The following is a 23135-nucleotide window of genomic DNA, read 5'->3' as shown; positions in this document are numbered from 1 at the left end:
GGGTCCAGCGGGGGCAGGCAGGTTTTATTCCAGGCGCTGGAGAAGGTGGCCCCCACTCCCCGAGAATGCCACAGGAGTGGGGGAACGAGTGCCCAGCTTGGCCAAGCCCAGGCCAGGGTGAGCAGCTCAGAGCAGGAAGGGGATGATGGGCATACGCAGGGGCGGGTAGTCGCGGAACTCCTTCAGGTAGCTGCGGTGCTTGCCTTTGGCCCAGATGGTCATCTGGGTGAAGCCCACCAGGGAGAAGAGGGCCACTGTGGGGCAGAATAGGGATGTCAGGGAGGGGCTGCACGCCCGGTGGGCTGGGACCCACTGAGGGAGGGACAGCAGCTCACCTGGGAGGCACTGTGTCATGATGGCAAAGCCGATCCAGGACCCCACCTGTGGGCAGAGCAACCAGGGGTGAGGATGGATGGGGCTGGGCAGCGCTAGCTGTCCTACAGAGGCCTTGCCCACCTTCTCTACCCCTAACCCTTCTTCAGAGAGCGGGGATGGGAGCCAAACTCCAATGCTAGAGGGTCCGCGTGACCAGGCTACAGGATAAAGCTGCCCCACACACGCCCAGAACAGCGCAGGCCCAGCCTTACATCCTTCCCAGCCCCCAGAGGCCAGTCGCTCCGTCCCCAGATGCTCCAAGTTCAAACGCAAAAGCAGCCCATCCACATGGGACCACCAGCCCTAGCAGCAGACCCTCACCTCGTAGGTGTAGTTGGGACAGGACACCAGCAGGAAGAGCCACGTAAAGGGGTTCTTGGTAGGGTATGGGATCTTCCTGGTCTTGGAGCCTGGCAGGCAGGGCAGGAGGAACAAGTGAGACCCCCTCGGCCTGTCTGCCCAGCCCCACCGCCCTGCTGCCTGGATGGGCCACTCACCGGCCGGCCGCAGGTCCCGCAGAGCCATGTGGATAGAGAAGTTGCCGAGCTGGCAGATCTATCAGAGAAGCGGAGTCAGCCGGGATCCCCCTAAATTCCCCCACCTAGCCCCCACCCTAGCCTGCTTACCACAAAGATGGCCAGTGCCAGTTTAACCTGCTGAGCTCCGTAGGCTGAAGAGGAAGTAGAGGGGAGGTGGTGAGGGACAGCCCATAGGCAGGAGGGCTCATGGGGGCAGCAGGGTCCCGGGCCACTTACTGGGGGGCGTGTAGAGAGGGTGGTTGATGTAATAGGCCATCCACGCGGCGAAGCCCCAATAGTAGGTGCAGTTCTGCAAGCAAGCGGCTGGGATGGAGCCTGGTGCAGCAGACACTGGCGCCCAGGCCGGGAAGGGTGGGTGTGGTGGAGGGTGATACCCTGGTGGGCATGGTCCAGAGGGCTGGGCTGGAGGAGGGCCGGGTCCTGGTGGCTGCCCCTAAGCGCTCACCTTGAAGATGTTGCGCAAGGGCATGGTGCCGTGAGAGAAGCGATGCACGAAGAGCGTCTCCAGCAAGCGCTTGACGTAGTGGAATGAGTGGCAGATGCAGGCAAGGCTGCGGGGAAGCCGGCTCAGCTGGGGCAGGTCCAGAGGCCTCCCACACCCACCCGCCGTCCCCTCCCTCCTGGCCCCACTCACTGCACCACTGTGTGCCGGCTGGACGTGAAGTCGTACTTGTGGCCATAGATGAAGGGAACCCGGAAGTAGAAGAGTAGGTAGATGAAGAGAGGGCCTGCATATTCTGTCAGGAAGACCTGGGGATATGGGGGTGGGGGATGGGCAGCGAGTCACCCCAGTGGGGCTGATGGAAGAGGAGGCTGTAGGCAGGGTTGGGACTCACCGTCACCCAGCTGATCTGGGCCCCCAGGTCCCGGAAGTAGAGTGTGGCTGTGGTGCCCACCGGCAGCTTCTGTAAAATATCTTCGTCCTTCAGGGACTTGCCCTCTGAGGAGAGGCAGGCCAGGGCTCAGGGGCTGCCAGGGCCTTCGCCCACTGCCACCCAGGAGCTCAGGGGCAGCCAGCCTGCAGCTGTTACTTACTGGGATCCAGGCGGAGGGACTGGCGGGCAGGGTACCACTGTGGATCTGTGAGGAAAGCAGGGCGTCACAGTGCACAGGCTGGTGGAGCCCAGGGACCCCACAGCTTCCTCTGCCCCTGGACAAGGCGTCTGAGGTCTGTGTGGCTTGAGGACACAACCCAGCAGAGCACCAGCAGAAAGAGGATGTCCTTCCCCAAACCCAGCAAGGGCGTTCCTGCCAATGGCCACACGGGGGCACTCGCCCCAGGCAAGCTGGGAGAAGCCTGGGCCACACTGGGGGCATCTCTGCAGGCCCTGGGGGTAGGGGTACACAGGGCTCGTCCTACCCAGTAGCCCCTGCTGAGAAGGGTCAAAGGGGGCAGTGGGGCCAAGCTCTGGACTTACGGCTCTTAGTGAAAAGGTTCTTGATCTCGGCAATGGTGGCATGGGGCTCCACCTGTGGGAAGCGCAGGCCACAGAGACGTCAGTGGGGGGTGCCCAGACCCAGAATTCAGGATCCCTCCTGGTGAGGGGGATGGACTGGAGGCCTGGGCAGCTGGTATGGGCCTGGGGCAAGGCTAAGGTCCAGACCCCCACCCACAGTGGCAAGGGCCTTGCCAAATGGTTACAGCCATGGTGACCTGAAGGCCCAGTTTTCCCAGGCGGCCAAGACACCTTCAGCCTGGCTAGGAGACTGTCTGAGCATGGGAAGTTGGGCCTGCTTCCCTGCCTCTCCTCTCCACCCCTATCTGCAACTCCCCCCAGATCTCCCCTAGGACAGAATGAGCCCCTTCCCTTCTTCCTCATCAGAGGGGAGGTCCCAGAACTCCACCTCCTTCCCAGGCCCCAAAGTCCCTCAGGGTCCACAGAGGCTGCCACACCCAGGAGCAGCCAGGGCTGCCCACTCTACCCAAGCAGGTAGATGCCCCTCGAAAGTCAGGGTGGGGTGTCAGGACACAGGTTGGAGGGGCATAAAGGTTCCAGCTGGACAGCTCCCAGAGCCAGGAGGCCCCAGAAGAAGTGGGGTCCCAGCCTGGTGCCCTTGGCCAGGCGGCACCGCAGTCCTACCTTGTCCAGGAAGCACAGCTTTTCCCGAGTCTTTGCATCCAGAATCTCCACCTCAAAGAAGAGAACAGCCTTTTTAGGTTTCTTGGCCACTTTGGGGGGCAAAGGCCGGGGGAGGCCGTTGAGCCCCAGGCAGGGGCCAAGGCCCTGGCTGGCATCCCGGGCCACCAGGCTCATGCTCAGATCCATGCCGCCCTGCTCTGCCCGCAGCCAGCGGCCCCGCTGCCGACCGTCAGCCCCCACCACGGACCTCCCCATGCGAAGCGGCTCAGTGTCGGGCCGCGCGATCAAATTCTGCCGCGGTGCTGGAAAGGAGCCCATGCCTGCCTTGGCACAGCCAGCTTTGTGCAGATGTAACCCGAGTGCCCCACAGCCACAGCCCAGCTAAATATAAAACTGCCCCAGACTGAGACCCCCAGGAGCCATGCCACTCCCGAGGGGGGCCTGGAGGCAGCCCCCGGGGACCGGATCCCCCTGAAAGTGAGGTTTCGAGTGGACACAGTCCCCAAAGCGCACCATGGGCAAGGAGATCCCCAGAGTGGGGCACAAAAGTACCTTCTGGACCCCTGCCCAGCCCAGGGCGGGGGCCAGTCGCCCAGAGGAGGGTGAGGCCAGCAGGCAGCCCAAGCCCCGAGTGCCCAGCTCAGGCCCAAAGTTCACTGGGCTTGGAGAAATCCCAGCTATTTTGAGAATCTGTGAGATAGAGCATCCGTTTCCCCTTCTGAGCTGTAAGAAACACTCTGGATTATTTTCCTTGTGCATTTGTGTTCCCAGGGAGGTGACAGATTCCAGAGTTATTGGTGCAGAAAGCCTCTCTCTAAGTGTGGAAAGGGTCAGGAAACCAGACGAGGCCCCAGCCCCAGCCTTCCTGAACCCCCTCAGCCACCACTTCTAACTGGTTTCACCCAGGCCTTGTTGAAGGCCACCTTCCGGGCAGTCTTCCCTCCATGGCAGCCCAACGTTAGCACCCTCGCCCAGACTGAACCCCGCCCTGAGCACACAGCCTGGCCACCCCACCCCACCCTCCCTGAGTCCCCAGTGTCAGCGCAGAGGGGCAGTGCTGCGAGGGAGGGCAGGGAGAAGCCCCGGGGGCCCTAACCCATCCTGCCCAAGCAGCTCAGAAGAGGCACCGAACAGGAGTGGAGGTGAGGCCCGGGGATCCACCTGCCCCTCCCCCCACCCCACCCCCACCCCGCAGTGGGGCTTAGCACAGATCCTATTAGACACGGGGTCCTGGCAAGCAGGGTGGATCGGACCCCAAGTCAGCCACCAGTCGGCAGATGCTGAGAACCCTTCCGACCCGTGGGGGGCCCCCAGTCAGAGGCAGCATGGGTTAAAGGGGCAGGTCCCCGGCAGGGCTCTCTGGGGGCACACCCGCCCACCCAGAGCCCAGGCAGAGGGGTTGCCCACAGCCAGCGTCCCTGAAGGAAAAGGCTCCCCTCGCATACCCTGACGGCTGCAGAGGCAAGGGGCCGTGGTGGGCAGCACAGGGGCTGGGTGGCTCCATCCAGTCACTCCTCTGCGCCCCAGCGCTGGGGCAGGCAGGAAGGTGTGTGCCTCAAGGGGCTACGAGGGGCCAATGAGGCACTTCGAGTGAACCCAGCATGGTGCCTGACAGATGGGAAGTGCCCCCAAAAACCTCCAGAGGACAGGTGTGAGGGGGCCTGCGGTGCTGGGACAAGGGGAAGGGCCTGGGCCTGGGCGCAGAGTCCAGCTCCCCTGCTGGCCTGCAGGTCGCTGCAGCAGGCGGCCTGTGAGCCCATCTCTGCTGTACCCACCCCTCCTCCCCTGTGGACAGGAAGGTAAGAGGGGGCCCAGCACCTAGTAAGTCCTGGCCCATGCGGCTCATTACCACACTAAAGAGTGCCCACCGTCAACAGCAGGCTCTGATGGGCCCGGTGGGCTTGGGGGGCAGGTTACTGAACCCCTCTGACCCACAGACCCACAAGGCCAAGCAGAGGGTCCCAAAACAGTGAGCGGATCATACACCCAGAGTGTCTGGCCCATCAGGGGGGTGCACAGGAGAAGGAATGGGCACACTCATATGTGCCAGAAAGGGCTAGAACAGCAGAGTCCCAGGAAGGCACAGGGCCTGCCCCATGGCTGCAGGTATATTAATAGTTCCTGGGTCCCAGGCAGGCAGTGCCCACATGCCCGGGAGCCTGTGTGGCCCCGCAGGAAGGCAGCACCATGCCTAGACTGGGAGAGGAAGCCTCCAAGTTCCTGCTGAACCACTCAACAGCTTAAAATACAACCAGCCCCTCTCCCTGCTGGCCAGCTGCTGGGGGAGGGCTGAAATCCTACCCCTCTCCCCAAAACCCAGGCGCTGGACCAGGGCCCAGAAGGAGAGTCCAGGCCGTCGGGGCCCCGACTGGCTGCTGGGAGAGGAAGCTGGGGGGCAAGAGGGGGTGGCCAGGAGAGGGGCACACCCTCCAGCAGCCGCCACCATGCCCAGGCCAGCCGGAGGCCAGAGGAGAGGAGCAGCCAGCGCCCTCAGAGGTAAGCCTAGCCCACCAGGTGGGGGTTACCCCAGCTCAGGACCACCGTGGCAGGATCCCTCAATTCCTATTTCCTGCCCCCAATTCCCATGACCCTGCAGCCATCTTCACCCCAAAAGAGGTCTGAAAGGCCCTGGGATGGGAGCGAGGGGGGATACGGGGCAACTCTTTGTGCCTCTATATTTATTTCAAAATTAAAGACATGCTAGCTAGGTTAAAAAAGCTGGTCACAAGGCTCACATACTTATGTGAAATGTCCAGAAGAGATAAAGCCAAGGAGACAGGAAGCAGACTGGTGGCTGCCAGGGAACAGGGTAGGAGCAGGGGTGGTGTCGGCTAATGGGGACCTGGACTCTCTGGGGTGATGAGAATGTTCTGGAACTAGACAGAGGTGGTGGTTGTACAACACTGTGAATGTGCTAAATGCCACTTAATTGTTCACTTTAAATGGTTAATTTTATGTTATATGAATTCACCTTAATTATTTTTTAAAGAGCGGGCTAACAATCAGGCCCCAATTACCGCTAAAAAGGTCCTGGGGCAGGGGCAGCAGAGAATCCACACTCCCACCCACCCCCTAGACGGACGGCCTCAAATGTGGGAGCTCCCCGAGTGTGCTTACCCACCGTGCACCCCTCCTTTGCCACTGCCACCCCCACCCCTGCTCTGTACCTACACAGGCACACCCCACACACACACACACTCTCACCTGCCCAGTCCTGGCAACCAGCCTGGGGTGGGGGCCCAGGGTAAGCCTAGGACTGGGGTCTGAGGGCGCAGCAGCTGCAGAGCAGAGCCCAGGCCCCCATCCCCAGGAAGAAGGCTGCGAGGGAAGGGGGGGAGTGGTGAGGCCTCCTGAGGGGCTAGCAGCTGGGCAGGGTGCGATGTTCGTGGACGGGGGAAGTGAGACCTGTGAGGGGGTCAGGGGATGAGCGCGCAGCACAATGGACACAGAGGACAAGGACAGGGCAGGCACCCTGGACTGGGATGTGGGAGGGAAGCTCTGCGATGACAGTTCCACTAGCCTGGGAGGAATTCTCATCCAGAGGCCGGAGATTCCAGAGCCCGGCCAACAGCAACTCGTGGCAGCACGGGGTCAGGGCATGAAGGGGGGACAGGACATAGGGCGGGGCCACAGCCCACCAGGCAGGAGGGGCGCGGCCAGGCTGCAGCCTTCCCCCACCCCTGAGGGGAGCCCCAGAGCCACAGCCTTCACTGCCTCCTGGAAATAAAGATGGAGCTGACTGATGCAGCCGCAGTAGAAACAGGAGCACCCGTTTTCTGAGCACCTATTCCGAGCCAGCGCCTGTGTCCAGAGCCGTCAGGGAGGCAAAGCTCCAGGGATGGACCCGTCTGGTGGATGAGGAAAGCAGGGTAGTTATGCACACGCGGAGGGGCTCAGGGCCTTTGCACATAACTGTTCCCCGGCTTGGAAGGCTCTCCCCAGACCCCACAGGGCTGCCCCCTCACCTCCTCAGGACTTCGGCAGGCTTCTCAGAGAGGCCCTTCCTGACCGTCAACTTACAATAGCAGTTACCGTCTGTCTCCACCTGGAGCTCAGCTCCTGAGAGCAGGACCACCCTGTTCTGTTACCTCCCAGCAGAGCCTGGCAAGGAGCCGTGCCCAGTAAACACCTGCGGAGCTCAGCACCTGGGCTTGCCCAGGTCAGCGCTTGGGCTTGTATAACGTCACTCCAGAGCACCCGCCCTACCACCCCCTAAGCCGGTCCTTTCCCTCCTTCACCACTCAGGGGGCCCTGCCCACTGTGCCAGACCCCAGGGCAGCGGCAGGCGCTTTTCCCATCCCAGCCAGGGCCTCGCTCCACGGAAGCCTCTGTGAGGCCCACAGGCACGCCCGCCCAGCTCCACCAACCCTGTGGGACCCAGGACCTCCTCCCAGGCTCTAGGGTAGAGGCCAGGGACCCTGCCAGCTCCAGCTCCCAGGGAAGCTCTGTCCTTCTCCAGCAATCCCAGCACAGAAGGGGCTCTGTGCAGACAGGCCCAGAGGGGGCACCACAGGCCCAGTGGCCCCCTCATAAAGAGGGTGCAAGGGCCTCCTGAGCTATCCTCACATTCCCCAGGCCTGGGGTCCAAAAGACTCATCTATTTCCTGGCTGTGTGGCCCTAGACAAGCTACCTGACCTCTCTGAGCCCATGATGCCTCCTCTACACAGTAGGCTACCCCCACCTGCCACCTCACAGGATTAGTGCAAGGTTTACAGAGGTGATAACAACCAGAGAAAGTATATGCACAGCCTGAAATAAATCTTACAAAGAATGAAATTATAAGGTCAATACTAGCAAAATAGCTCTAGCAGACGGGCAGAGCGCTGGGCCCCTTCGTTCCAAATCCTGACCGTGGCCATGAAGGGGCCCATATGCTGGACACCAAGGTCAGAGAGGTGGTGCGACATGCTCCATCCAGATGGTGACAGTGAGCCCGGAGCCCTAACAATAGCGAGACACGTGCGGGGAGACAGGGCTGGGCTGTCCCCACGACAGTTCACCCCGCTGAGGGTGACGGCCGCAGGGGCTGCCCGCTCTCTGCTGCCCCCTTGTGGCCACGGACGTGCTCCCGCCGGCCGGAAGAACACAGGCACAGAGAGCGGATGCAGGGGGGGCACCAAGAGACTGAACCCTAACTCAGCCTCAGCCACTCACCAGCCCGGAGGCCTCACACGCCTTGATCCCTTCCCGCCTCCCGTCCTCCCCTGCCTCAGACACTGCAGGAATGAGCCAGGCCTCGCCCCACAGGACTGCGACAGAGGCATGTTTTGTTACCAAGAGTCCTGCAATAGAGACTAGAGGGAGGGTCAGGGTTGGGGACGATGGCCATTTTAGACAGCGGTCAGAGAAGGCCTCCCTGAGAATGAAGCATCTGAGCAAAGTGCAAAGGGAGTGGGGTGCGGGAAGCCTTCCAGGGGGAGCAGCCAGCAGAGACACCCTCAGGCTGGACTGCACTCATGAGTCCACAGAGGAGGCCGGACCAGAGTGGGCAAGCACGGGAGAGTGGGGGGCATAAAGGCAGGGAGGGGAGATTGCAGGCCGTGCGGGGCCTCATGAGCCGCGGCAGGGACTCCGGCCTTTCCCCTGCGTGAAGAAGCCACGGAAGGTCCTAGAGCAGAGGAGGAGCAGGACCTGGCTCAGGTGCTCACAGGAGCCCCAGGGACCCCGGAGACCAGGGCAGAGACAGTGATGCGGCTGGAGCAGGGAGGTGGCCATGCAAGGGTGAGAAGTGGCGGAACTGTGGGCTGACTATGAAGGTGGTCTGGATATGGGGGCAAGAGGATGGGGGCATCTCAGGTTTGACCTGGGCCCCAGAAAGGCGGTGCAAGGGGCAAGCGCTGCTCCACCTGCAGGAGCTGCGGGGCAGGCAGGGCCTCCCAAGCCCAAGGCCTGGACCACTCTCAAGCCTCAGTTTCCCCATCTTAACAAATATTGCTGGCCCAATGCTCCCCAGGCTCCTCCTATCCATGACTGAACAAGACTCAGTGGCCTCACAGCAGAGTATGCACCCCCAGGCCCCTCGGGACCAGGGGCAGGCGCAGAACTGAGGATGGGCTTGGACTGCGGACCACCCTCGTCTCCTCCCACCTGCATACCTGGAACTTCCTTGCTTGCTAAGATGGGGCCTGCCCACCGGGTACGGGTGAGAGGGCCTGGCTGGAAACCAGACCTTCCCCTTCCTCTTTCATCCCCACGGTGGCCCAGGGAACAGGAGCCACTAGCTTGTTTCTCAGATAAGGAAGCCGAGTCCAGGCTGAGGGGCACACCCAGATCATGCAGCAGTAAACACCTGAGCCTAGACATCCACCGGCGTGTGTCCAAGGGCGGCCATCCCCCACCATGCACACGCTCTGCTGAGGCCCCAGTTTAGAGGTGGCGCAGGGCAGCACAGCCTGCCTGCAGCAGGCTCTCTGGGAGCCCACAGCATCTGCCTGCCTGGAAAAGCCCTCCAACTGGGCCATCTCATGCTAAGTGGCAGGGGCCTGCAGGGCAGCTTGTGCCTTGGTGAACGGTATCTCCCAGCGTGGGGCACAAAGAGGCCTGCTCTGGGTGCAGGGCCTACACAGTGTAACCTAGGACTCCAGGCAACAATGTAACAGGCCTGACAGGTCCTTCAGCTGGCTGGCCCAGGCACTTGTCACCCCCACGGCCCCCCACTCAGGGCGCACGGGCTGGGCTGCCGCACAGGCTGGGCTGCCACACACAGAGGATGGAGGTGGAGCCCTGAGCCGCGGCGCCTAGCCGGCTCATCCACTTCCCAAATGCAGAGGCTTGAGTGCATTCAGCCAGACTCAGCGGCTCAGCACTTTGGGTTCCCTTTGCCTTCACTTTCCAGAAATGTCAAAGTCACACTACTCATGCCAGAATGGCTGAGAAGACCTTGGGCTCAGCTGCCAAGAAGCCAGCACAGGCCACACCTGCTCAGCCAGAAATACCTCCTTCCCCAGTGGAGTGACCCCATTTCTCGGGGCGGTTCACCAGCCCCCCAGAAGTGCCTTGGTGGGGACAGAACATCACCTGGTCTGGGAAGGGCACAGAGAAGCTGACCACCTACTCGCAGACCCTGAGCCAGCCAGGTCCTGCTGGCCAGAAGCCAGCTGCCGGTGTCTGAACACCAATGTTAAGGCTGTGGGATCGGGGGGCCAGAAGCCAGCAGAGCCCCATGCAGCCCAGCAGCACCAAGCCTTGGGGGATGTCCTTTGGGTGCTCAGGAACCTCCAGGTTGGTCACGGTGACTACAGAAGGTCTAAGACAAGTGGATGCTGGGCGAACACAGCAGGGACTCTGGGTCTCAAGCCTCAGTCTTTGATGGGCTGCTGGCACCCATGGCCCACCCCAGGACCTCCAGGGGGCGCTGTCCCCCCACCCACAGTGGTGCTCCATGGGCCTGTTTGGTTTGGATGCATCAGAGGCTTACCTGTGCCAAGGACTGCACTAAGTCCTTCACCTGCACAGCTCGCCTAGCTCACCTTGGCCTGCAAGCTCAGGACCGTGATCCCGTTAGGCAGCACAGAAAACTAAGGGCAGAAAGGCACACAGCCAGGAAGTGCCAGACCAACATGTTTGGACCCAAAGCCCCCACTCGCCACCGCAATGTAATGCTGTGCCTCTGAAGAGCGGGACCAAATGATAACAGAAGGGGGGAATAAACCCTGACCCAGTTACCTGGAAGGCAGCCCCCTCCCTGCTGACACTCCAAGTCCAGCACACCCGGTCCTGGAAGGCCAGGACTCTGCAGAAGCACCACCGCCACAGTCATGCCCCGTAGGAGAGCCTGCTCCTCCCCCAGCCTCAGCCTCCCTTGCCACAGGACCCCGCTGGGCCCAGCAGCCTCACGCCACCAAGAGTGAAGGGCCTGTCACCTGACACCACATAGGGGGGCCCAAGCAGCTGTCCCGGTGCTGCCTACACATTCTCCCTTTGCAGGCCAAGGCCACCAAGGCCCGGAAAAGCAGTGCCACGAGGTGGGGGGCAGCAGCGGGGTCTCCGACAGCGAGCGAGAGGCAGTGCCACAGAGGCCAGTCAGACCACCCTCCCCTACCTGGGCCTTGGCTTCATCTGCTGACTGGGACTGTCGGTAACGGAGCAAGCAGACATGACTCTTCCGGGGCACACATGGTGCTGAACCCTGCCTGCTTACAAGACTCCCCTGAAGAACCCCAGCTTGGTCACCCTGCACAAGGAAATCGGGACCTCTGACAAAGGGCCAGCACCCAGAGCTTCAGAAGCTCCCAGATGACAGATGGAGACTGCTGTGCTCAACCTGGGCTGTCCTCCTCAAACAGGCTCTGCCCTTTGGATGAGACCCAGAACTCTTACCAACTGAGGTGGTCCCCCAGACCATCCCAGCAGGGCCTCAGCCAACCCCCGTGGGCACTCCCTCTTCCCCTTCCCTGCCCTCTCCCCATGGGGGAATGGCCCCCAGCCTCCCTCACGCAGACCCTGCAGATTGGCGTTCCTTCCCCCTTTTATAGACAAGGAAGGCAAGACTTGAGGGCACAAGTCACCAGCCCCGGGACACACAGGCTACATGCTCCAGGTTTTGCTCCCTCAAACTGAACACTTTCCCTCCAGGGCTGTCCCCGGCCCCAGACCCCCGGGAACTGGCCCAGATCCACACCACTGCACCCCCAACCAGGTCGAGGTTGGTGACCTCCTCTGGTCTCTCTACATCTCTCGGTAGAAAGGCACCATCGGGCCAGGAAGCTGGACGTTCACTCATTCACTGGATAAATACTGACTGAACACATTCTGCATGCCAGGCACTGTGAAGGGCTCTGAGGATTCAGCCATACGAGGAGAAACAGAAACGCTTGCCCTCGTAGAACTGACATTTTAGTGGGCAGAGACTTTAGGTGCAGAGACAACAAATCAAAGAGTTACATGTGACATTAGAAGATGACATGTGCCATGGGAAAAGCAAAGCAGGAAAAGGAGCAGGGAGTGGCAGGTGAAGTGCGGTGTGATATTTTATATAAAATGGCCAGGAAAGCCCCCCCTGGGGGGACGTTGAGCCAAGCCCTGAAGGCAGTGTAAGAAAGAGCTATTCAGAGAACTGGGGAGAGCATCCAGGCAGAGGAATGGCCTGTGCAAAGGCCCTGAGGTACATCATGCATGGTGCGCTCAAGCAACAGAGTGGCTGGAGGGGATGAGTGAGAAGGGGGTGGGAAGAGGGGAAGGCAGGATGGTGACAGGTCACGCAGGGTCTCGAGGGCGAAGTCAGACTTTGGCTTTACTATGAATGGGATGAGAGCTGTGGATCCTAAAGTGCCATATGAAGTGGTCAGGCAAGGCCTAAGGAAGTGCAATTTAGGCCACAGCCAGAACAAGCCATGAGGCCCTCCCTGGGGGACAACGTGCAAAGGCCCTGAGGCAGCACAGAGCTTGGCAGGGCTCCAAGAACACAAGGCACACATTCAAAAGCCAAGCAGAGGACTTGAGGGAGAGCACTGAGGAAGAGGACTTCAGGAAGTCACGGGGGTGCCACAGCCTGGTTTGGTTTTGAGAAGAACCCTCTTGCTGCTGAGGGCAGAGGGACCGCAGGGGAGCAAGCAGGACAGCACAGACCGCAGTGAAACTCTGAGAGACAACCCAGGCCAGAGTGTTAGCATGGGCTGGGGCATGGAGGTGGCAAGCTGTGAAAATTCTAGTTCCCACATCCCAGGGCACCACTGACTCAAACAAGCCACCAATTTTGGGTGAAAAACCCACCTATGTAGATATATGTATCTTTTGTAAGATGCGTCCTAGCAAGGAACGCGAGAACGCTGAAGGGGAAACGTGCATCTTGGGGCAGAGTGAAGTAGTAAGCAAGAGAGGATTCCGGCAGAGGGCAGAGTTTCTGGGATGTTTATGGGCCTAGCCCCGCCCACCAAGGGAAAGGTGAATCAAGAGAAAACACCGGGCTGATCTCAGCTCTCGGGGCTGCGCCTGCAGGAGCCCCCCGGATCCCTGCTGGAGTGTGAAAGAATGAAATGAAGCCAGAGGACATGCCCTTGACATGGACACCCCTGGACGGAGCAGTCCACGGAGTGCCATCCACGGAGGCCCCAGGCGAGCCAGAATACGCAGCTCCGGGCCCACCCCCCACACCGCTTGTGGAGACCTGGCAGGGAGCACCTTGGGGCCAGGTGATGGCGTCTCGGCTCTTCCTCTGGGATCCTCATCTCATCCTTACATGAAAACCCAAGAGTTCTGGTAACTTCGGGTCAAAAAGGTGGGGAAAAGAAGAGAGACCGGCCAAACCCCAACATACCAAAAGGCGAGCAGCAGCCAGCTTCATGCCGGACGGGCAGGAGCCCACGCTGACGCAGTGAGGCTGCCCACACTCAAGGCAGGGCTGCCAGTCCCGCGGAGCAGCCCGGCACCCCACAAGCATGCAAGGGTCCCTCCTTGTCAGGTTGTCTTTCAGGGGCTGACTTTGGGGAGGGACATCGATGATGCAGCTAACTGCCTGCGGCTGCCCTGTGACATACTCTGGGGACAGTGACTGACAGACACGCACATAATCCCTCATTCCACAATATCGATCACAATACCCAGCTGAAACTTGAACGGCAGGATTCCCACACAGAAGGCAAAGCCACGTCTCCCGAAACCATCCCAGCAACGGGATTCGGTCCAGGGGTTCCCTGGCCCAACCCCAGCCCAGCCAGGAGATTCTGTTAGGCTTGAGTCTCTGGAGTGAACAGTATTCAACAACAGACTGTTTCAGACTCGTTATCGCCCCAAAAATTCTGATCACCCTCACTCCTCCCCCAAAAAAGATATGCCCCCCCGCACTCCACCTCCTGAGAAGGGCTGACTGGGCAGCTCCCCTGACCCAGCCTTCTCCTTCTGAGGTAGGCCCTTGCGGTGTCCCAGGACCCAGCTTCTCCCCACAAGAAGACCAGAGGCTCCAGCTGTGACCCCCTCAAGCCTCAACCTGCTTCCTGGTGCCGGTGAAGCCCCGGGGCCAGTGCTACACCACCATCCCCAAATGCGCCGACCACCCCCACCCTGAGGACAGGAGCTGTCGCCACCACAAAACCAGCAAAGCCCCAGCCACTGGGCCCTGGGCCCATGAAAGGGGAAAAGAAGATTTCAGAAGGACCAGGGAGCAGACAGAATGGCCAGGCGCTCTGCTTGCATGAGAGCTTGGTTCAAGCAAGGACAGGGGCAGAGCTGTGCCAGCCTGCCAGCACCACGAGCCACTGAGAGGCTTTTATCCCTCAGAGGGCCGGGAAAGGCTTAAGGTCCATCTCTGATTAACCACGGGACCCGGGGGTGCGTGAGCCCACCGCCCACCACCCACAGCCTCCTGGTCAGCATAAGGAGCCACAGTGCCCCGGCACACTGCCACAACCACACCATAACGCACAGCCCCCAAGGACTTAAAAATGAACCGCCCCCAAAAGTTAACACTCGTAGGTAAAATCAACAGAAAGGGACTTTCGTTGCTCCCAAGATAAAGATCAGAGGTCTCTGGGTGGCCACAGAGGCCTGCTGGTAAGGCCGCATCTCAAAACAGCATCTCAAAACACGGGGCCCAAGTCTGGCCCCCAGGCCTCTGCACATGCTGCCCCCCACCCCTTCCCCAAAAACCCTCTCCTGCAGGCCTCTGCTTGGATGCAAACATCTTGGAAGGAGGTGTGATTAGTTCACTTCCGTATACCTGATGTCCTTCCTTAGCCACCATTTTACTTTCCGCGGTTCCAGTTACCTGCGGTCACTGTGGTCTGGAAGCAAGTGACCCTCTCCCTGACTAATCTGGGAAGGTCAACAGCAGCCTAAGGCTCGTCACAATGCCTGTGTCACTCACCTCACTTCAGCTCATCATGTAGCCATTTTACCACCTCAGTCATCACAAGGGTGAGTGCAGTACAGGCAGACGTCTTCAGGGACCACATTCACGTACTGATTACAGTATAGTTACAACTGCTCCATTTTTTTACCTATCACTGCTCATCTCTTACTGTGCCTAATCTATAAATTAGGCTTTATTACAGATATGTACGTACAGCTAACCCTTGAACAACTCAAGGATTAGGGCTCTGACCCTCCCACACAATCTAAATCCCCCCTATAACTTCTGACTCCCCAAAAACTTAACTACTAATAGCCTACCATTGACCAGAAGCTTAGCAGTGACATAAATCAGTCGAATACACATTTTGTATGCTATGTGTATTATGTACTATATAGATTTTTCCTTTAAAACATGCTTCTTTAATCATCTAAAACCCCACAGGCAGCACATGTCAACTACCCAGAGAAGAATGAGCCATGTGAAGGTTCATCCTTAATTATGTACTATATTCTTATAATAAAGTAAGCTAGAGAAAAGAAAGTGTTTTTCAAATTGTCACAAATCTCCAAAAAATTTTCCAATAGATTGCTTGAAAAAAATTCACATGTAAGTGGACACGTGCAGTGCAAACCTGTGCTATTCAAGGGTCAACTGTGTGGGAAAAATAACAGTATATGGAGGTTCAGTACCATTCCAGGTTTCAGGCTTCCACTGGGGGTCTTAGAACATACCCCCTAGGCGAGTAAGGAGGGACCACAGAGAACAAATTAGGTTGGTACCAATGCCCTAACAAATAAGTAATGGATTGGAAAACAGATAAGCAGACCCCCACAACAAAAGAATGCCCACACCAGCAGAACCTGCTGGCATCCTGTGTGCGTGGGGCGGACGCAGGCAGTCTTGGTGGCTCACATCTCAAAGCAGCCCACCAGTGAGGAACAAGATGATGGGGAACAGGCCACCCGTGGCCAGAGTGGACCTGTGCTCGGGGCCAAGGGTCCGTTCAAAGCCGACCTCCCCACCTTAGGGCCATAACGGACTGGCCGCACATCAGCCCAACGCAAGAGACACTGGACTCAACTGGGTCCCTGCGGCAGGCCCACACCCCTGTTCGCTTCCCGTGAGCCCGACACAGGAGCAGGTGCACACGTCCTTCCAATTACACGTTCAACAAGGAGGAGGCGCTAGCCAGATGCCGGGGTGGCGCCGGAACAAGGAGTTCAGTCTGACTAGGGAGGCAGAGTCAAGTACCCACGCGAAAACAAAGCGAGAGCCCAGGAGATGAGCAGGGGCTGGGAGATGGCGTGAGGGTCTACTCCAGGCAAGATGCTTGAGGAAGGCCTCTCTGCATGACATTGAAGCTGGGCTCTCAACTACTAAGGGACCTAGTCATGGGGAAAAACACAGGGAAGAGCGTTTCTGGCTGAGGGAGTGGCACTGCGCAGGGGAGGAGCTGTGGGTGTGGGTGTTTGAGGAGGTGAAAGATGCGGAGTGATCTGTCAGGATCACTAAGCAGGGGACAGAGGATGACGAGAAGCCCAAGGGATGGTTTTGAGGCGCAAAGTGCTAAGATCCTCCTATTTACTTGGGAGAAGACACTCTGGATGCTGCTGGGTGGGGAACCAGGCTGGGAGGGGCAAGAACAGAAGCCGAGGAGCTTCTGAGGAGCAGGCTGCGACTGAGACCAGCTGACCAGGCCCACTGGGGGCCCCTGCCTCCCTGAGATGGGTCTTTGTCACAAGTTGAAACCCAGGTTCTGACTGTGCACCGACTTTGCGCAGGGCTCCCCCACAGAGGAGAGAGCAGATCAGCCCAAAATTGGAAGTCCAATGTAGGTGACATTATATCCACACTGACCATTGGCATTTGGGCTTCTTCCCCCATCTTCTGGGCATATTACTTAGCACAACTCCATCTCCAGGAGCCTGCTGGGCCTCATTCATTGACAAGTTTTAAGGCCTGTGAGAGAAGCCATGTGCAGAAAGCGTATCAGATGGCTTCACGGACCTGCCTACTGCTTTGTGCCTTGACTGCAGGCCAGCAAGCGTGCTGGGCACTTCACACTCCCCAGTGGCCCTCCGACACAGGTGTCCTGATCCTGACCTCATGGGTGAGAACCTGAAGCTCACGCTGGCTAAGTGACTGTCCCAAGGGCAGACCTCCAAAGGCCACGTCCTTCACAACCACACACCTCATTCATCCCTTGGTGCACAGTCACAGCAAAGCCCACAGCAAAGTCTAGCAGGATCCGGGCTCTGCCACTCACTGTGTGAACAGGGGTACATCTCTTCACTTTCCTGTGCCCCAGTTTCCCCATCTGTCAAACTTGGACAGGAACAGGACCTACTTCATAGGTTTATTAGGAGGGTTAAATGAGTTAATAGCTAAAAAGCACAGAGAGGAAGCACTGTTAGCAGCGGCCAGTCCCAATCGAGATCTCCCCTCCAGAACTGCCCATCCAATTTCAGGGCAAAGGGAGACCATCTGCCTGCCGTCTGCACTGGCCCACGGCACCCCTCCCACTTCCCTCCAGGGACACTCTGTCCTCAGAGCAGAACAGCGCGGCCCAGCCACCAGCGGCCTTGGGGCCGCACAACCAGGACTGAAACTGCAAACAGGCAAACCCAAGACCAAGGCCCAGCTCCACTGCTCTGACCTTGAGCAACTTAATTTACTTCTCTGAGCCTCGGTTTCCTTATGTGTAAAGTAGAAGTAATGCTCGTCCACACCTGATCAGACGCTCACGGGGCTCAATAACAGCAGGCAGTCATCAGCTGCGATGTCGCTATTCTGTGGTGGCTCAGGCTCTTGTACAGACGAGGGGTCAGACCTGGGTCTGCATTCTGGGAGCTTCAGGTTCTCACCATGAGGCCAGGATCAGGACACCTGTGTCAGTCCTGTTCCTGTCCATGTTTGACAGATGGAGAAACCGAGGCACAGGAAAGTGAAGAGACATACCCCTGTTCACACAAGGGACCTTGGGGAAGCTCCTTCACCTTTCTGGGCCTCAGATTCCTTATCCACAAAATGGGGGGATGAAGAGTACCCAACTCTCTGGGTTTGGGGAAGGACACGGTGAATGTGACCTGGCCCTACTTATTATTATCATCCAGCAACAAAAGAAATCACACCCATAGTCCCATCCTGCCCGCAAACGCACAATCAATCCCAGAAGCACTGTCAGCATGTTCAGTGCAGCATCCGGAAAGCGTGAAGAGGTCAAGCAGAGGGATGTTCCCATCACAGAACTCAACACCTCCCTCCAAACAGGCACCAAATGGAACATGCAAGAGATAAAGAGCCCCACATATTACAGCAGGGCCTCAATGGCCAGAAAAGCTAATTATCCCTCACCTACTCCAGAAGGACACAAGAATTCATAAAAAAGAGGACAGAAAACAGCAGGCCCCTAGGATACTTAACATAACCAGGTTCAACAGATATTTGCTCTGTTTACATCAGATTCCTTTTTTTTTTAATAAAACAGACCATCTGAAGCCTTCCCCACTCCTCTTCTTATCCCACCTTCTCTCCCCAAGCACCAGTTCCTCTAGCTACTGTGTAATTCCCATACATTTCTGACCTCTTATTGCAATTTATCCTCTTAGTATGTACATACCCATAAGCAGTACACGTAAGTCTCCTTTAGAACAGTTTTTAACTGTATAGCATCTTGTGCAGCTTGCCTTTTCCCACTCAACAGGATGTTTGGAGAAGTTATTAAAGGACTGGGCAAATCAAAATAGGGTTTTTTTTCATATGAAGGAACTGCACACAACAGTTAAAATAAATGAACCAGAGCTACATGCAGATTCTCCCCTTTTATGCATACCCCTTGATGATGTATTTCCAGGAATTTCATACTGGCCTTTAGTTCTGGCCTTTGCTTTCACAAGCAAATGGGTTTTGTCCTACGGACCAGCCACAGAAAAGCTCAGAGAGGTTAAGGAAGCTGCCCTGGGTCAATATTTAGTGAGTGGCAGAGCCAGGATTCAGCCCCAGACCCATCCAAAGCCCATACACCTATGACATCTTCATGCATGAGTCTACTTGGTCCTTAATTTTCAACTTCCTACCCAGTTTTCTGGCTCTAAACAATGGCCTCTTGACTAGAATTCTACTTCCAGACTTTTACAGACTTATTCTAAAACTCACCTGAAGCAAGGTACTCTGTTGGTCCAGGATTATTTGCAAGATGAGCACCACCAGAGCTATGCTTTTTTTTTTTTTTTGAGGCGGAGGCAGGGACATCCTAAATGAGGGCAGTAGGGACCCCAGGAAGACGAGGCTTTCTGGTCTCCCTGCTGCAGACAATGGGCAGTGACCAGGACTCACAGGTGCTGAGAGGGACTGCTCTTCCCAGGAATTAATTAACAGGCTCATTTATTTACAAGATGCAGTAGCTGTTTTTCCGATTGCTCCTGGGATCATTACTGTCACCTCTCACCTGCAACAGCAAAAACAGCAATAAAAAAATTCCTGTAACCTGGAGCAAGCAGGCTAAGCAGTTCTCTTAATGACCTTGCTCTGACCCCAATACAATCCCAAGGCCTGCTCTGGCCTTCCAAGGAATGGGCTTCAGCCAAGGCCCAAGGGTGACCTGTTCTATCTGCTTTTCAATTAAGCGACTGAAGGGATACTTCTGCCTCTCAGGTCACAGGCAGATTGGCAATGACAGCACACTGTTATCAAAACAGCAGCAGATCTCCCCTCCGCCTGGAATCCTGCCATTACATCAGACATCAGCCCTCAACTGGCTGTGTACCCCACGCCAGTCCTGTACCTTTCTGAGCATCACTTCTAACACTTGTAAACTGCACTTCATAATCTCCCAGGTGTCTCCCAGGGCCACAAAAAATCATCTGAGGGAGGCTAACCTCTCAGTAGACAGGGGTCACTTGGAGGTAGAAGGACAGACTTAGTCCCTAATAAAAATATATTCTTTGACATGGATAATCGAAGCCTTCTCTCAAATTCTGTTAAATGTGAGCAAAAGCATCCTTGGTATTTTTATTGATCTGCAATAAAACCTGCATTGCATAAACTAGGTTGGGAGACAACAGCTCCTCCCACACAGAAACCCTGGAGCTATCACCTCAGTGGCTACTTGGCAAATGTTAGCAGAGAATGATAACAGAGAACACAGCAAAATAACAATTTAGTTTTTGTCTCCAAGGTCACTGTGAACAGTAGGTCTGAAGCTCCCCCTTCCTTCTGGGAGGGAAAAGGCTTCAGTAGATAGAGCATGTTCTCCAGGCCAAGCCATGGGCCTCAGGCTGTACCCACCTTCCTTCCAGAACAAACATGCCCACACCACAAGTCCTCAGAGGCCTACTTTATCTGACTGCTAACTAGCAAAACTGAAACTAACTCCACTGTGCAAAATGCCACTTCCATCCTGCATCTTTGAAACAGAACATGGCCTTTTCTCCAGGGTTACATAGAGGGCATGAAAGGGAAAATTATATTAGGAGACCTTTAATCTATAAACTTTGAATCTATAAAGTTGAATGGGGCATGAGAAGGTACTGAATCCCACCTCCTCATTCTTGGTACCATGTCAAAAATGGTTGAGGACTTCTGGGTTAAAGGTTTCAAAAGATTCTGGCTAAATTACCAAAAATAATAAAGGGGACAGGGAGAGGTAGTGGTATTCAACTTGTGAATAGAAAGAAGAAATCTCTCCTTTCATTCAAGTGAGGTCCCTAAAGGAATCAAATCCACAGAGACAGGAAGTAGAATGGTGGGTGCCAGGGGGTGGGCAGAAGGGGGATGGGGAGTTAGTGTTTAATAGGGCAGAATTTTAGTTTTGCAAGACAAAGAGTTCTGGTGATGGTTGCACAACAATGTGAATGTAATTAATGCCAATGAACTGTACCCTTAACAATGGTTAAGATGGTGTATTTTATGTGTTTCACCACAGATTTTTTAATTGGGGAGGGAAAAAAAACACACACACACAAGTAACCTCTCTACCTGCTACAGCTCATTTGATTTGGGAATCAGCATGGCATAGTGGCTAACAACTAGGACCCTAGAGTCCTGAGTTCCTCTCTCTCTTCTGCATTTACTTGCTGGGTGCCTTTGGGCAAGTCATTTGATCTAAGACTGTTTCTTTAGCCACAAAAACGAGAATAATAGTCTCCTACCTCACAGAGCCATGAGGATAAGAGAACAAGGTAACAGAATCTCACGAGCACAGAAGTAAGCACTCGTTAAGTTATTCTTGTAAATTTTATTAACAAATCATTAGTTAACGTTACTTCAAAATCAGCCATAAATATTAAATTAATATTGATATTGTATTATCAGTTAGGTCGTGAAGAGCATAAGGTAACAGCATGTTAAGGGAAAAGGGGGCTGAAGTGAGGAGTCAGAAGACTTGGGTTTCAAGAGTGGCTGTGAGCGTGAGGTTCCTCCTCGGTGACACACAGGAGTTGATTGAAATGATCTCTTAGATTAACAGAAAGCAAGATCAGCTTTGCTGCTTGGAGGGAGCCAGCCCTGGAACTACACCTCTCCCTCACCGCCTAATCTTTTCAGGGAAGTCCCGGGAGAAGGAAGGGGTCCAAAGATCGTGCCAGGGAAGGCTGACTGCAAAGCCCCTTCCTAAGCCTTGGGCGGCGGTATGGTGCAAGGTTTGCGCAAGACACCCTGGGATCGGAAGCAAGGGTCCCGCACCCTCGCTCCTCCTTCCCAAGTCTGCAACTCAGCCTGCATGGGGAGATGCAAGAAACCTGCAAGATTCCCAGGTCCTGCAGAGACCCCAAGAAAAGGCACCCCCAGAACAGCCTGGGTTGCAGAATTATAAATACTTCCCTCGCACATGCGCACTGCGATGTACGAGTGGAGCCGGGGCACAACGAGCACCCATTGCGCCTGCGCTGTCCGGATCCCCCTTCGGGGTATGGGACGAGAAGGAAAGGGGCAATGGACGAGAAGGGAAGGGCCCTGGTCCCGTGGTCCTGCGAAGAAAAAAGAATGGATCTGCGGCGGCCGATCGGTGTCCGTCTTCTCGTTTCTTACCTCATAGTGCTTCATGGCTCCCTCACACGGCAGCTACTGCTCCTACGGCGGGACTGCCCACCTGCGCGCCACACCGCAAGGGATACCTTGAGCGCCTGCGACCGCCGCGCAAGACTAACCGCAGCTCCGCGTCCGCCCCGCCCCTCCTCGCCGCAAGCGCCCCTCCCCCCAGCCAATCAGTGGGCGAGGCTCCCCTACGCCCCCGCCCCGCGAGGCCGGTCTGAGCTAGGACTAGACTCTCTCGCCATGGAGATAGCCAATCAGCTTGCGGTACCCACCAGAGGGGCGGAAAGGAGGTCAAACCTGGGTGAGGAAGAAGGGCCTTGTCCATCCACCAACCAAAAGGGGGCCTCGGCGCCGCGCCCCCTTCCCCCGCCCCCGGCGGTGTCGCTGTGGAAACCAGAGGAAGCGAAGGTTGCAGGAGGCGGAGGGCGGAAGCAAGAAATTGAGTGACAGGGAGGGCAGCATTCACTAGGCTGACGCCGCGGCTGGGTGAATTCCGAGGTAAGCGGCCCTCGGGGTACCCAGGAGCAACCGGAGAGGGCTAGAGGCTGGGGCCGTGGGCTGGGGCGCCTGGAAGGAGAGAGCTCCCGGGCGAGGGAACGAACGGGAAGGAAAGGGGAAATAGATGGCGAAAAGCCCCCTGGGACTCCTCGACGTGCAACCGGAGCCCTCGCCCCATTCTGGCAGTGTCTTCACTGCCCTCTTCAATGCAAGGCCCTGCCCTGCCTTGCTTGACCCTATGGGTGGGTGCCCATATTTGTCTACCTGCGCTGTCCAGTACGGTCACCACTGGTCACATGTAACTAATGAGTACTTGAAATGTAGCTGGTCCAAATTGAGAGGTACTGTTAATGTAAAACACGCGATTTCAAAAGCTTAGTATGAAAAGGAAAATGTTAAAAATCTCACTAATAACTTTTGATGACTACACGTTGAAATGTTACTATTTTGGGTATATTGGATTTTAAAACATTAAAATTGTTTCCCTGTTTCTTTTTACTTTCTTAATATGCCTATTAGAATATTTAAAACCACAGACACAGCTTGCGTTTGTGGCTAGCAGTTGTGACTCTCCCCCTGGCTGTATTTCTCAGTGCTGATATGGGGTCACGCTATGCTTTTGCCCTCTTGGTGGTCATGAGCAGACTGGGGAGGCTTGGTGCCACCTCACATACACAGACACACACACAGACTCATGCACACACTTATGACTTCAGAACTGGGTAAAGAGTGGGCAGCACCTGGCACCTTCCCTCAAATTCGGTCCTTTCTCCTGGTTCCAGACCCTGCCCCCTGACCCTTCATCAGCTGTTGAACTTTGC

The 23135-nt window shown here is 56.7% G+C and overlaps 1 protein-coding gene and 2 long non-coding RNA genes across 6 annotated transcripts; 1 reads left to right on the top strand and 2 right to left on the bottom strand.

Moving 5' to 3' along the window:
- Positions 1 to 3: 3 nt before the first annotated feature.
- Positions 4 to 22131, bottom strand: TECR (trans-2,3-enoyl-CoA reductase). 4 transcript variants are annotated; one of them, XM_036880024.2, is made up of 14 exons: positions 21811 to 22131; positions 18940 to 19231; positions 2996 to 3046; positions 2333 to 2384; positions 1950 to 1994; positions 1751 to 1854; positions 1585 to 1664; positions 1360 to 1465; positions 1131 to 1203; positions 1002 to 1045; positions 873 to 930; positions 697 to 785; positions 336 to 381; positions 4 to 254 (listed from the first exon to the last, which is right to left on the bottom strand). In XM_036880024.2, exons 2-14 carry the CDS (start codon positions 19165 to 19167, stop codon positions 127 to 129), a joined length of 1104 nt encoding a protein of 367 aa, XP_036735919.1. In that variant the 5' UTR covers positions 19168 to 19231; positions 21811 to 22131; the 3' UTR covers positions 4 to 126. The 4 variants fall into 4 exon arrangements, with proteins under 4 accessions (XP_036735919.1, XP_036735909.1, XP_036735929.1 ...); XM_036880014.2 differs by having other exon boundaries at positions 1549 to 1664; positions 21811 to 21961; XM_036880034.2 differs by lacking the exon at positions 873 to 930 and having other exon boundaries at positions 1549 to 1664.
- Positions 3819 to 14169, top strand: LOC118909531 (uncharacterized). The gene is made up of 3 exons (XR_005023679.2): positions 3819 to 4137; positions 5316 to 5491; positions 13838 to 14169. It is a non-coding gene; the product is annotated as an uncharacterized LOC118909531 (long non-coding RNA).
- LOC118909523 (uncharacterized) lies at positions 21005 to 21804 on the bottom strand. Its single transcript, XR_005023678.2, has 2 exons — positions 21600 to 21804; positions 21005 to 21237 (listed from the first exon to the last, which is right to left on the bottom strand). It is a non-coding gene; the product is annotated as an uncharacterized LOC118909523 (long non-coding RNA).
- Positions 22132 to 23135: the final 1004 nt, after the last annotated feature.

This window comes from Manis pentadactyla, chromosome 12 (genome assembly GCF_030020395.1).
Source record: "Manis pentadactyla isolate mManPen7 chromosome 12, mManPen7.hap1, whole genome shotgun sequence".
NCBI classification, from domain to species: domain Eukaryota; kingdom Metazoa; phylum Chordata; class Mammalia; order Pholidota; family Manidae; genus Manis; species Manis pentadactyla.
This window is presented reverse-complemented; position numbering and strand designations above follow the sequence as displayed.

Bases quoted from the DNA above. Each gene is read 5' to 3' on its own strand.
- TECR (XM_036880014.2), bottom strand. From the start codon at position 19,167: ATGAGCCTGTTAATTAATTCCTGGGAAGAGCAGTCCCTCTCAGCACCT. The intron at 1,995-2,332 runs GTAAGTCCAGAG...CTTTCCTCACAG, and splicing joins GAACCTTTTCACTAAGAGCC to ATCCACAGTGGTACCCTGCC. The intron at 255-335 runs GTGAGCTGCTGT...TCTGCCCCACAG, and splicing joins CATGACACAGTGCCTCCCAG to TGGCCCTCTTCTCCCTGGTG.